General features: G+C 44.0%; 1 protein-coding gene across 1 annotated transcript in view; it reads left to right on the top strand.

The window, feature by feature from the left end:
• Positions 1–12518, top strand: part of LOC115097565 — a 96965-nt gene that overhangs the window by 23387 nt on the left and 61060 nt on the right. The window contains exon 4 of the mRNA XM_029613502.1: positions 9402–10617. Coding sequence (XP_029469362.1) covers positions 9412–10617 — 1206 coding nt within the window. The 5' untranslated portion in view covers positions 9402–9411. The remainder of the gene's footprint in view (positions 1–9401; positions 10618–12518) is intronic.

The raw sequence follows: 12518 nt of genomic DNA, 5'->3' as shown, positions 1-12518 counted from the left end.
ATTCCAGCAATTTTACTGGAATTGGGTCTTGAGGCTCCAGTGAAGGATTCTCGGATGGGTGGCGTTGACCCAGTGTTGCTTGGCCTTAGAGGTCCCACGACATCATTTCCTTTTCATCTTTCTCTCACAGACCTTATGTACCGGGAGTGGGATACTCCTGAGTTGGGGCTTAAGGTAGCATGAGCCATGGAAAAATTGTATCCATTACCTGAGGAAGCTTTGGAAATTTCAAAATTCCCTAAGGTAGATGCCGCTGTTTCAGCCGTCACTAAGAAAACAACTATTCCAGTAACTGAGGCTACAGCTCTTAAAGATCTCCAAGATCGTAAGCTGGAGGTTCAGCTTAAGCGAATTTTTGAGGTTTCTGCTCTTGGTGTGCAGGCGGCCATGTGTAGTAGCTTGGCTTTGCGAGCTGGACTAAGATGGGTCCAGGCTTTACAAAACAATTCTTCCCTCTCTGAAGAGGAAGTTGCTCCGGCTGGTAGACTGGAAGCTACAGTTGCTTATAGTGCAGATGCTTTATATGATCTCATTAGGACCTTGGCTCGCTCTGTCGTTGCTTCTGTATCGGCTCGCAGACTTCTCTGGTTGAGGAATTGGTCCGCAGATGCATCCTCCAAAGCTCAATTAGGGGCTTTACCCTTTAAGGGAAAATAATTATTTGGTAAAGAACTGGAAGATTTAATTTTGTCCCTAGGGGAAAATAAGATTCACAAATTGCCAGAGGACCGTCCTAGACCTAGAAGCTTTTTCATCTCGCTCTCATTTTGGGTCTAACAGAAGATTTCATTCTTCTCGTCCAGCTCCTCCAGCTAAACAGTCTTCAGGTAGACAACAGAATTGGTCTCAGTCCTTTCGTGGCCACCGCTTTGGTAGACCTGGAACTTCCCAAGTCTCAGGAGGCACAAAGTCTATCCAATGAGATAAGGCCGGTCCTTTCTCCAGTTCCCGTCATAGGGGGCAGGCTGTCTCTGTTTTACGGAGAATGGACCAGATGTACGTCGGATCAATGGGTTCTATCAGTGATAAATCAAGGTTACGCTTTAGATTTTGTTCAGCGGCTTCACCACCTGTTCCTAATTTCACCGTGTTCTTCCCTACAAAAGCGTCTCATAATCCAAGACTTGCTTCAGCGTTTAAGCGACCTAGGAGCTATAGTTCCAGTTCAAACATCGGAAAGGTCGTTATTCAATTTTCTTCGTTGTTCCCCAAAAAGGAAGGAACCTTTTGTCTCATTCTCGATCTCAAAAGGGTCAACCGTTGTCTAAGGATTCCATAGTTCCGGATGGAGACTTTTCGGTCTGTCATAGCTTCGGTTCACAGAGGATAAAGGGGGTGGAACAGCTCCCCTATGAGGAAAGGCTGAAGAGGTTAGGGCTCTTCAGCTTGGAGAAGAGACAGCTGAGGGGGGATATGATAGAGGTCTTTAAGATCAAGAGAGGTCTTGAACGAGTAGATGTGACTCGGTTATTTACACTTTCGAATAATAGAAGGACTAGGGGGCATTCCATGAAGTTAGCAAGTAACACATTTAAGACTAATCGGAGAAAATTCTTTTTCACTCAACGCACAATAAAGCTCTGGAATTTGTTGCCAGAGAAGGTAGTTAGTGCAGTTAGTGTAGCTGGGTTCAAAAAAGGTTTGGATAAGTTCTTGGAGGAGAAGTCCATTAATGGCTATTAATCAATTATACTTAGGGAATAGCCACTGCTATTAATTGCATCAGTAGCATGGGTTCTTCTTAGTGTTTGGGTAATTGCCAGGTTCTTGTGGCCTGGTTTTTGGCCTCTGTTGGAAACAGGATGCTGGGCTTGATGGACCCTTGGTCTGTCCCAGCATGGCAATTTCTTATGTTCTTAAGCTTATCTTCATATCGGCATTCGATCCGATCATCAGAAGTTTCTCAGGTTTTGCATTCTAGTGCAACATTATCAATTCAGGGCTCTCCTGTTCGGATTAGCCACAGCTCCCAGAACATTTACCAAGATAATGGTTGTGGTGGCCGCTCAACTCAGGAAGGAGGGCCTGTTGGTACATCCGTACCTGGACGACTGGTTGATTCAAGCAAAGTCAGAATCTCTTTGTTATTATACAATAATCAGCCTTTTGCAGTCTCTAGGCTGGGTGATCAACGAAGACAAGCATCACCTATTACCTTCCCAATCTCTGGAGTTTTTGGGTGCACGGTTCGTCACTCTTCAAGGGATAGTGTTCCTTCCGGAGCATCGCCTTTTAAAGCTTCAATCACAAATTCGAGACTTACAGTCTATTCCTATTCCTTGTGTGCGGGATTACTTGATAATTTTAGGTTCAATGACCTCTACTCTGGAGTTGGTTCCCTGGGCCTTTGCGCACATGAGACCACTTCAGTCTGCATTGCTTTCACATTGGAATCCGGTTTCGGAACTATACCACGTTCCCCTTCCTCTTACAGAGACGGCTCGTTCCAGCCTAGATTGGTGGTTACAGACAGCGAATCTGCAACAACGTGTACCACTAGAGATTCCGGAATGGACTGTGGTCACTACCAAAAACTAAGTCCATTCCATGTTACCATTGCCAATGGCAGTGGCTATTCTCTAAGTGAACTTAATAGCAGGTAATGGACTTCTCCTCCAAGAACTTATCCAATCCTTTTTTAAACACAGCTATACTAACTGCACGAACCACATTCTCTGGCAACAAATTCCAGAGTTTAATTGTGCGTTGAGTAAAAAAGAACTTTCTCCGATTAGTTTTAAATGTGCCCCATGCTAACTTCATGGAGTGCCCCCTAGTCTTTCTACTATCCGAAAGAGTAAATAACCGATTCACATCTACCCGTTCTAGACCTCTCATGATTTTAAACACCTCTATCATATCCGCATCCGGATGTAGTGCGTTTTCTCAGAGGTGCGCAACATTGAAGTCCTCCATTTCGGAATCCTTGTCCTGCTTGGAGTTTGAATTTGGTTCTTAGGGCTCTGTGTTCAGCTCCCTTTGAACCCCTTAATCATGCAACATTGAAGGTGGTGTTTCTTGTGGCCATTTCTTCAGCTCGTAGAATTTCAGAGTTGCAGGCCTTGTCTTGCAGAGAGCCTTTTCTTAAAATTTCTGATACAGGAATTTCATTACGGACTGTACCATCTTTTTTACCTAAGGTAGTATCTTCTTTCCATTTAAATCAGTCCATAGAGCTTCCGGCTTTTTCGTGTTTGGATCCTTCCTCTAGGGATCTTAAAAAAATTGGATGTACGACAAGCTCGTTGTGTTATCTTGAAGTTACAGTTTTCAATTGTCTGATCATTTGTTTGTTCTGTGGAGTGGCCCTCGCAAAGGTCATAAGGTTTCGAAGGCTACGATTGCTCGTTGGTTAAAAGAGACAATTCATTCAGCTTATCTTCTAGCTCGTCGTGACCTTCCTGAAGGGTTGAGAGCTCATTCTACTAGGTCACAGGCTACCTCTTGGGCAGAATGTCAGTTTCTCCTCAGGAGATTTGTAAAGCAGCGACGTGGAAGTCGTAGCATACTTTTGCTCGTCAATACCGCTTGGATGTTCACGCTCCAAGTTCGGCAGCCTTCGGAGAGAGTGTTCTCCGAGCGGGACTCTATGGGTCCCACCCTAATTGAATCAGCTCTGGTACATCCCAGGGTCTGGACTGATCCAGGTACGTACAGGGAAAGGAAAATTGGTTCTTACCTGCTAATTTTCGTTCCTGTAGTACCATGGATCAGTCCAGACGCCCACCCTTTATGTCTGTGTATTATATTTATCTTTTTGGAGAGTCAGCTCGTTCACTGTTTGGGTGATTAAACTGCCTTTTCAAGCTGTCTATTTTTCTTAATATTTTCTTGTTTATTCCCAAGATTTTTTGGGGGGATTCTGCTTCCATTTAGGATTTGTGAGTTGGAAATTCATTCTCCTATTTAGATAGCTAGTTAATTTGTTGGTAGTTAAATTTCTGCTTTGATACTGTCAATACTGATTGACTGCAGGTGGTGCTCCAGGGTATACGTCAGAGTCATTAGAATGTTTTCTCTGCCTCCCTCTGCTGGATTGGTGACATAACCCAGGGTCTGAACTGATCCATGGTACTACAGGAACGAAAATTAGCAGATAAGAACTAATTTTCCTTTTACTCTTTCGGATAATAGAAAGACTAGGGGGCACGCCATGAAGTTAGCATGTGGTACATTTAAAACTAATCAGAGAAAGTTCTTTTTTTACTCAACGCACAATTAAACTCTGGAATTTGTTGCCAGAGGATGTGGTTAGTGCAGTTAGTATAGCTGTGTTTAGAAAAGGATTGGATAAGTTCTTGGAAGAGAAGTCCATTACCTGCTATTAATTAAGTTGACTTAGAAAAAGCCACTGCTATTACTAGCAACAGTAACATGGAATAGACTTAGTTTTTGGGTACTTGCCAGGTTCTTATGGCCTGGATTGGCCACTGTTGGAAACAGGATGCTGGGCTTGATGGACCCTTGGTCTGACCCAGTATGGCATGTTCTTATGTTCTAAGCAGGGAGCACCAGCAATGCGAGCAACAATTGCCCACTGGGTTAAGAAAATCATTATGGCAGCCTATGTGGCTGCTGAGGTTGCCTTATTGAAACAGATTAGACCACATTCATTACGTTTCAGGCAGTATCATGGGTAAAACTTTGTTTTTTGTTGCCTGCTGAAATTTGCCAAGCGGTGATATGATAATCTTAGCACACCTTCTCCAAGCATTACTCCTTGGATATTAGGGCTAGTGAAGATAGTATTGACTGGACCGCTGACAGCCTCCTGCCCTTTTCAAGATTAGCTTTGGTACATCGTGGGGATTGACCTGCCTGAAAGCCTAGGAAGGAGAAATTACTACTTACCTGATGATGATTTCCTTTCCTCTAGTATAAGGGCAGGTCAATCCCTGACCCGCCCTCTGCTGCCGCTGTTTTAATTTGTGGTTAGCCTTTCTTTAGGCAAGCTATGCAGACTGGTTCCTGCTCTTAATTGAAAACTGGTAAGTGGCTTCTCTAACCTTAAGTTTGCTAGATATGTTCCTTCTTTTGGCTGAGCTCAGTGTTCCTGTTGGTTGAGAAACATGAATGGTTGGCTGTTAATAATAATGTTCAAGTATAATCAGTTTTGTCCACAGTTTGACTTTTCCAGAGAATACTGGCAGGCTGATGTCGGTGTGGGACTATATAGCCATGATGCCAGCTTTTGCTCTGTCTCCATCTGCTGGCAGAGGTGCATAACCCACTTGTGGGGATTGACCTGCCCTACTAGAAGAGAGGAAATTATCAGGTAAATAATTTCTCCTTGAACCTGCATAAAGACTGGGTTTCACTGCCTTTTCAAAGGTTCTGGCTTCCTCTTATTCCATTAGATAGAGCCTATAAGGTTCAAATATATATTCAGTACCTTTTTTTAATCTTAGATATCTATCTATATATATATATATATATATATATATCTATCTATCTATATATATATATATATATATATATATATATATATATATATATATATATAAGATTAAAAAAAAGGTACTGAACCTTCTAAAATCTAGAACCTGGACAGGAGCTGGAGTAAGAAAGGGCACTGGAACTTGGATCTCACAACCAGGTCCCAGGATTATAATCTGCCACTCTGCATCCAGGTCCAGCCCAGAGGGTTACTAGAGTTCCAGGGAGGTAATCAGCCAACCATACAGGCCGGTACAGACAGAAACGCGGGAGAGCTGGCGAGTGCACAGTAAATAAAAAATATGCTAATTAGGGCCTGCGGTAAAAGGAGACGCTAGGGACACCAGTGCATCCCTAGCGCCTCCTTTTTGACAGAAGCGGCAGCTGTCAGCGGGTTTGACAGCCGACGCTCAATTTTGCCGGCGTCGGATCTCGGACCCGCTGACAGCCATGGGTTCGGAAACCGGACGCCGGCAAAATTGAGCATCCAGTTTTTAAGCCGCGGGCTGATTTTAAATTTTATTTATTTTTTTTATTTTTAATTATTTTTTACTTTTGGGACCTCTGACTTAATATCACCATGATATTAAGTCGGAGGTGTACAGAAAAGCAGTTTTTACTGCTTTTCTGTACACTTTCCCGGTGCTGAGGGAAATTCACGCCTACCTTTTGGATAGGCGCTAATTTCTGAAAGTAAAATGTGCAGTTTGGCTGCACATTTTACTTAGTGCAGCCACATATCTCCTATTCTCAAAGACTTGCATTGGCTGCCAGTTCACTATAGAATCTTATATAAGTCCATTACCACCATCTACAAAGCTATCCATCAACTCTCTCCGCTTAACCTTCAAATCCCATTTAAAAAACATACCTCCACCAGACCGTTCAGAGAGTCCTACAGAGATTCATTACAGGTTCCTCCTTCCAAAACCTTTCAGCATATGACTCTCAGAGACAGGGCATTCTCCACAGCAGGACCTACTTTGTGGAACTCCATCCCACCAGAACTGAGACAGGGAACCCTGCCTTCCAAAATTTAGAAAAAGACTTAAAACCTGGTTATTTATGAAAGCCTTTCCAGACACCAACTGAACCTTAAATCACCTTAATTAACTCTGACCACCAAACAGAGCAATCAACAACTTTGCCAACTCCTTAATCTTTTCAATCTCTTTTAAATCTCTTTTTATTTTTCTCTGTTAAATTTACTATCACCTCTTTACCGTTCCAAGTTGTATTATGTCCCTGTTTTATTGTAACTGCTATTTTTTTCTTTTAGCACTTGTTAATGTTCTTATTATTTTCCTTTTGTCACTCCTTGTTAATTGTAAACCGGCATGATGCGTTACCCAACGCGAATGCCGGTATAGAAAAAACTAAAATAAATAAAATAAATAAATAAACTTAGTGTATCGCGCGGGAATAACTAATAGGGCCATCAACATGCATTTGCATGTTGCGGGCGCTATCAGTTTCTAGGGGGGGGGGGGGGGGTTGGACGCGTGTTTTCGACGCGCTATTACCTCTTACAGAATAAGGGGTAAAGCTAGCGCGTCGTCAAACAGCCTGATAGTCAGCTGCACAACCTCTTTATGAGCACTTCTGCAGCTCCTAATTGGCCTTGCCTGCCTTTTTGGTAAATCCCCTCAAAGGAATTTCTCACAGCTGAGAACATGTTACTCCAATAATTAAGCATAGCTACCTTTATTTGAAGGTGGCTCCCAAAGTAAATGGGTACCATAGCCCAGGTAAAACATGCCAACATTCTCTCATTCAAGCAGACATGCCAATATCCTGAGCCTTACTCATGGGGTCTTCTTATTCGATTCCTGCTCATACCAGGCACAAATCAGGCTCTCTGCCTGCTGTCCTGGGTGCCCACTCAACCAGGGAAATCAGGTCCTATGCCTGCCATTCTAGGAGTCTGTGTTCAACTGCTATGATAATTACATACTCTGTAAACCGTTATGATGGCTCTACCGAATAACGGTATATAAACTCAACAAATAACAGGACATTCAGGCCCTTTACCTATTACCACGGAGACCACTTCCACCAGGACCCTTTTCTTGGGCTTCTTCCGGCAGGACATATAGGATCCTTTGCCTGTATTCAGGGCTCTTTAACTATTTTCCTAGGCTTTTTGCTTCTTATAGGATATTTCAGGGCTCTTGCCCGTTTTCATGGAAGCCCAGATTGCAGCTCCTGCTGCTGAAGACACACACAGGAACAAGTTACTAAGAATCCATCTTATCTGTCACAGCACCAGTCCACACATCTGCTGAGGCAGAGACATAGTGAGGAGCTGAGGCAGCATCAGAGCTTTAATTTATTTTTATTTTATTTGCTTTTATATACCGACATTCAACATGTGTTATCACATCGGTTTACATGAAACGAGATAAGTGGGTTACATTGTAACAGGGTGTGGAACTTGGAGAACATAACGGGGGGAGAGTAATTTAACAAGCTATTAAAGGATAACTTTAACTCTTATCATCATTTAGGTATATAGAAGCTTAACATTCTGCATTAATTGGGTTTCAAAATATGGCTTGAGTCTGTGAGGGGGAAGGAGGAGGGAAAGGTAGAGGGGCGGGGGGGATGGGAGGAAGTGAGATGAGTGTTGGTGGTCCTTAGTATGTTGCGAAGGTTTTTTGGAAGAGCCATGTTTTTAGCTTCTTTTTTAAGGTTTGTGTCGTTGGTTCAAGTCTTCGGTCTGTGGGGACGGTCCGGCTGTGAAGAGGGCATGTTCCCTGGTTGAGCTGCGGTGGGCTAGTTTTGGGGAGGGGATGGTCAGCTCTTGAATTTGTCTTTGCCTCCATCTGCTGGCTGGAGGGCACATACCACCTGTATGGACTAGTCTGCAGGAAAAAAAGGAAATATATTTAGAAAACATAGGTGCCAGTGAACATTTTTTAGGAACCAGGGAAAATCTTTTACTTTCTTCTCACTTTTTTCACTCTGTGTTGATATTTTGGCTTGGCTATTTTTTCTTTTTTGTTCATTTTGGGGCGGATTTTAAAAGGCCTGCGCGCGCAAAGCCCCGGCGCGTGCATAAGTCCCGGGGCTTTCGAAAAGGGGAGGGAGGGGGTGTGTCCGGGGGCGTTCCCGAAACGACGTGGTGTTTCGGGGGCGGGCCTGGGGGGCGTGGTGCCGGCCCGGGGGCGTGGTCGAGGCCTCTGGACCAGCCCCCGGGACCGGAGGACGGAGCGGGGCTGCCGGCCGACGCGCGCCAAGTTACGCCTGCTTTCAGCAGGTGTAACTTTGCCGACAAAGGTAGGGGGGGGTTTAGATAGGGCCGGGGGGGTGGGTTAGGTGGGGGGAGGGCGAAGAAAAGTTCCCTCCGAGGCCGCTCCGAAATCGGAGCGGCCTCGGAGGGAACAGGCAGGCCGCGCTGGGCTCGGCGCGCGCAGGTTGCACAAATGTGCACCCCCTTGCGCGCACCGACCCCGGATTTTATAAGATAACTCGCGGCTACACGCGTATCTTATAAAATCCAGTGTACTTTTGTTCGCGCCTGGTGCGCAAACAAAAATACGCGATCGCGTAGTTTTTAAAGATCTACCCCTTTGGTATTCTTTTTTTTTTTTTTTTCTTTTCCTTTTTGTATTTTGTTTTCTTGAATGTTAGGTTCCTGGTACCAAATTATAGGTGTCAAGGTGGCCTGGCTCCCAGGAGATTTCCAGCTCTAGGGGTGTGTGTGGGTCCTGTTGAATCACTCAAAATGGGGAAAAGTGGGTTCTTAGAGAAGAAGTATGCTTTCTCTCAAACACATAATTTCAAACTTTGATTTCATGTGACTTATCCTTATTGGGGAAAATTGTTATGATTATCGTCTGATCAAATCTAAAGAGTACATCAGACTAAATGCATATAAGTGGAAATGGTTATTAAAAAAAAAATGCAAATGATAGATCTTTAAGTGAAATTCACATGACTTGCTCTACATTTGTATTCTTTAGGTCTGCCAAAATGAGTGAAAAAGCAGATATACTTCATTTCCAGTTTGAAAATTATGGAGATTCAATGTTACAAGAAATGAATAAATTGCGAGAAGAGAACAAGTTCTGTGATGTTACAGTGTTCATAGATGATGTGGAGATCCATGGACATAAAATTGTCTTTGCTGCAGGATCCCCCTTTTTAAGAGATCAGTTTTTATTGAATGATTCAAAGGAAGTGAAAATCTCCATCTTACAGAGCTCTGAAGTAGGACGACAGCTACTGCTGTCCTGTTACAGTGGTACACTGGAATTCCCAGAAATGGAGCTGGTCAACTACTTAACTGCTGCAAGCTTTCTGCAAATGCGTCACATCGTGGAAAAATGTACACAGGCCTTGTGGAAGTTTATAAAACCAAAAGAGCCTTCAGAAGCCAGGGATCAGGGTGAACAGAAAATGGATTCTTCAGAATCGATTAAGCACCAAGATGATGAGCAAGAAAGGGAAGACTCTTTGACACAAGATTCGCCATGTATTCAGCCATCAGAAGACAGTCTGGATATGGAGGATAGTGATATCCAGATTGTCAAAGTAGAGTCTATTGGAGAAGTATCAGACATTAGGAATAAAAAAAATCAGAATGATTTCATTTCTTCAGAACAAAATGCCTTGCATTCATCAGAACCACAACACTCCTTAATTAATTCTACTGTGGAAAACAGAGTTGGGGAAATTGAACAGAGCCACCTTCACAATTATGCCCTTTCAGATATGGGTATTGATAATGCAATTCTAGCTACGAAGGAAATATTTGGACCTAATAACAGGACATTGGACAAAGGTCTTCAGTGGCATCACCAATGTCCTAAATGCACTAGAGTGTTCCGACATTTGGAAAACTACGCCAACCACTTAAAAATGCATAAGCTGTTTATGTGTCTGCTTTGTGGCAAAACGTTTACCCAAAAGGGGAATCTACACAGACACATGAGGGTGCATGCGGGAATAAAACCTTTCCAGTGCAAAATATGTGGAAAGACATTTTCTCAGAAATGCTCTTTGCAGGATCATCTTAACCTTCACAGTGGAGATAAACCCCATAAATGTAACTACTGTGACATGGTGTTTGCCCATAAACCTGTGTTGAGGAAACATCTTAAACAGCAACATGGAAAAAACAGTTTTGACAATGCAAATGAAAGAAATGTTCAAGACATCACAGTGGACTTTGATACATAGGGACCTTATTCAGAAATAACTTTTTTCACGTTTTGTACCTGTGTGTAAAAACCTTTCTTGGTTAAGGCCCATAGTCTACACAGCAGTGCAAACATAAGTTGATTTGATTTTCATAAAATAGATTTGTACAGTGATAACTTCCATCCTGATTCTACATCTAGTGTGGTAGATATCCCAAACTGAAGCACACTGTAGACTTCAAAATGAAATTGTTGAACTTTTCTTGCAGAAGTTTTGATTTGTTTTATTTTTATAGCCATTTGTTTCAGGACTATATTTGGTACTGTAAAATTGTGAGAATGGTTTCAGACATTGAAATGCAAAATGTTATCTTCTATTTAAGGTGCCTATGATAAGCTGATACAGTTGTCATTCAGCTTTCCAAAAAGATGGGCAAGCTCATATCAGTAAACTTGTAAAATTATTAGTGTGGTACAAAACTAAAAATGACCAAAGGTAAACAGAAAAGAAGTGAAGCGTTAAATAGATGCCTATTGATGACCATTCTCCATTGTTGTCTTGTGAAAGGCTGTATCTCACTGCTAGTGATAAAACTTGTAAGATTCACTATGGCATAAATTGTAAGAGTTGCTTGAGTTAAAAGGCACATTTATTTGAGCATCTGGGCCGAGTGCGAACTCGTATTTTAAAATGGCCCAAATATGAGCAGCCCAACATGTGGGGAAAAAAGAAGCAGAGTTAGTGCATGTCAGGGGCATTCCGGGGCAGGGCCAACATTTACTCATGTAAATATGGATTTTAAATCCCATGCCCGTAGCACACATTGGGCTGTTACCCACACTTATTTACTTTTGCTCTTGATGAGGCGTAAGTCTAAAGAAAACTTATTTTAAGCCTAAAACAAATGGGTGAGGGGTCTGAGTAAACCGGAGGGAGTGGAGGCTGATGAACTAGAGGGATCTGGATGACACAGAGAGAGACTGGGCCAACTGGTAGACTAATTGGTCAAACTGGCTTTTCCTAGCGTGTAGCAGATGGACTCAGGACCAATGGCTATAGTGTACTCCTGAAAGCAGTTGGAGACGGATCAAATTTCAATCTGACGTCAGCCCTAGTACATATACCCCTGCAGGAAGTGCGCTCTTCAGTATTTTCCGTCTCCATAGTAGTTGGGGACTACCTGCACGCTCTCACAGCGTTAGAACAAATCCAACGGAGAAAAACCCAAATTCAGAAGAAAACTTACCTCTACAGACGAGCCCCGCTCTCCTGCGGTGATAGCCTCGGGTCCCTCCCTCAGTTGAGAATTCCCGAGGTGATTTCCGTGGTCTCTCGGAAGTAAGCCTCGGTCCGGCAGCCGATCCTCGGCGGGGACCTAGCCCCGACTTCGGGTGCAGCTGAAAGGCAGCGGGTGCATCCTCGAGCGCGGCGGTGAAGGTATTTGTCTTCTCCCCCCCCTCGCAACTGGAGACCGCCCGGAACGAAACCGGGAAGCGCCGAAGACAAGGTAAGGTAGAAATCTTCTTCTAAGACTCCGGTCTCCAAGGTTCGAGGAGTCGCACAGGTCGCCGGCCGGGACCAGTGCCGCTGGGTTGATCCACCCTAGCAGGGCTAGGCCCCGGTCATATCCAAGGGTCTTTCCATGTGGAGACCCTCCGAGGTGATCGCCGTCGCCATTTTGGCCCTGTTCGCCGCTCTGTCCACCACCTCGACCCGGGCGCACAAGGCTAGCTCGGTGCACAAAATATATGTGCGCATAAGGTTGCACGCACAAGTGCCACGCGCATAAGATACGCGCGCATCTCGCACTTACTGGGCTGGGCGCATAACTGCGGCTTAGGCGCACACCTGCGCACGCCCAACCCGCACGCACATCCTCGACGCGCCTATATCCATGGCTCCACCGGAAACGGAGAGCAAGGCTCAAGGCCTCTGCC

This window comes from Rhinatrema bivittatum, chromosome 8, assembly GCF_901001135.1.
Source record: "Rhinatrema bivittatum chromosome 8, aRhiBiv1.1, whole genome shotgun sequence".
Classification (NCBI taxonomy): Eukaryota; Metazoa; Chordata; class Amphibia; order Gymnophiona; family Rhinatrematidae; genus Rhinatrema; species Rhinatrema bivittatum.
This window is presented reverse-complemented; position numbering and strand designations above follow the sequence as displayed.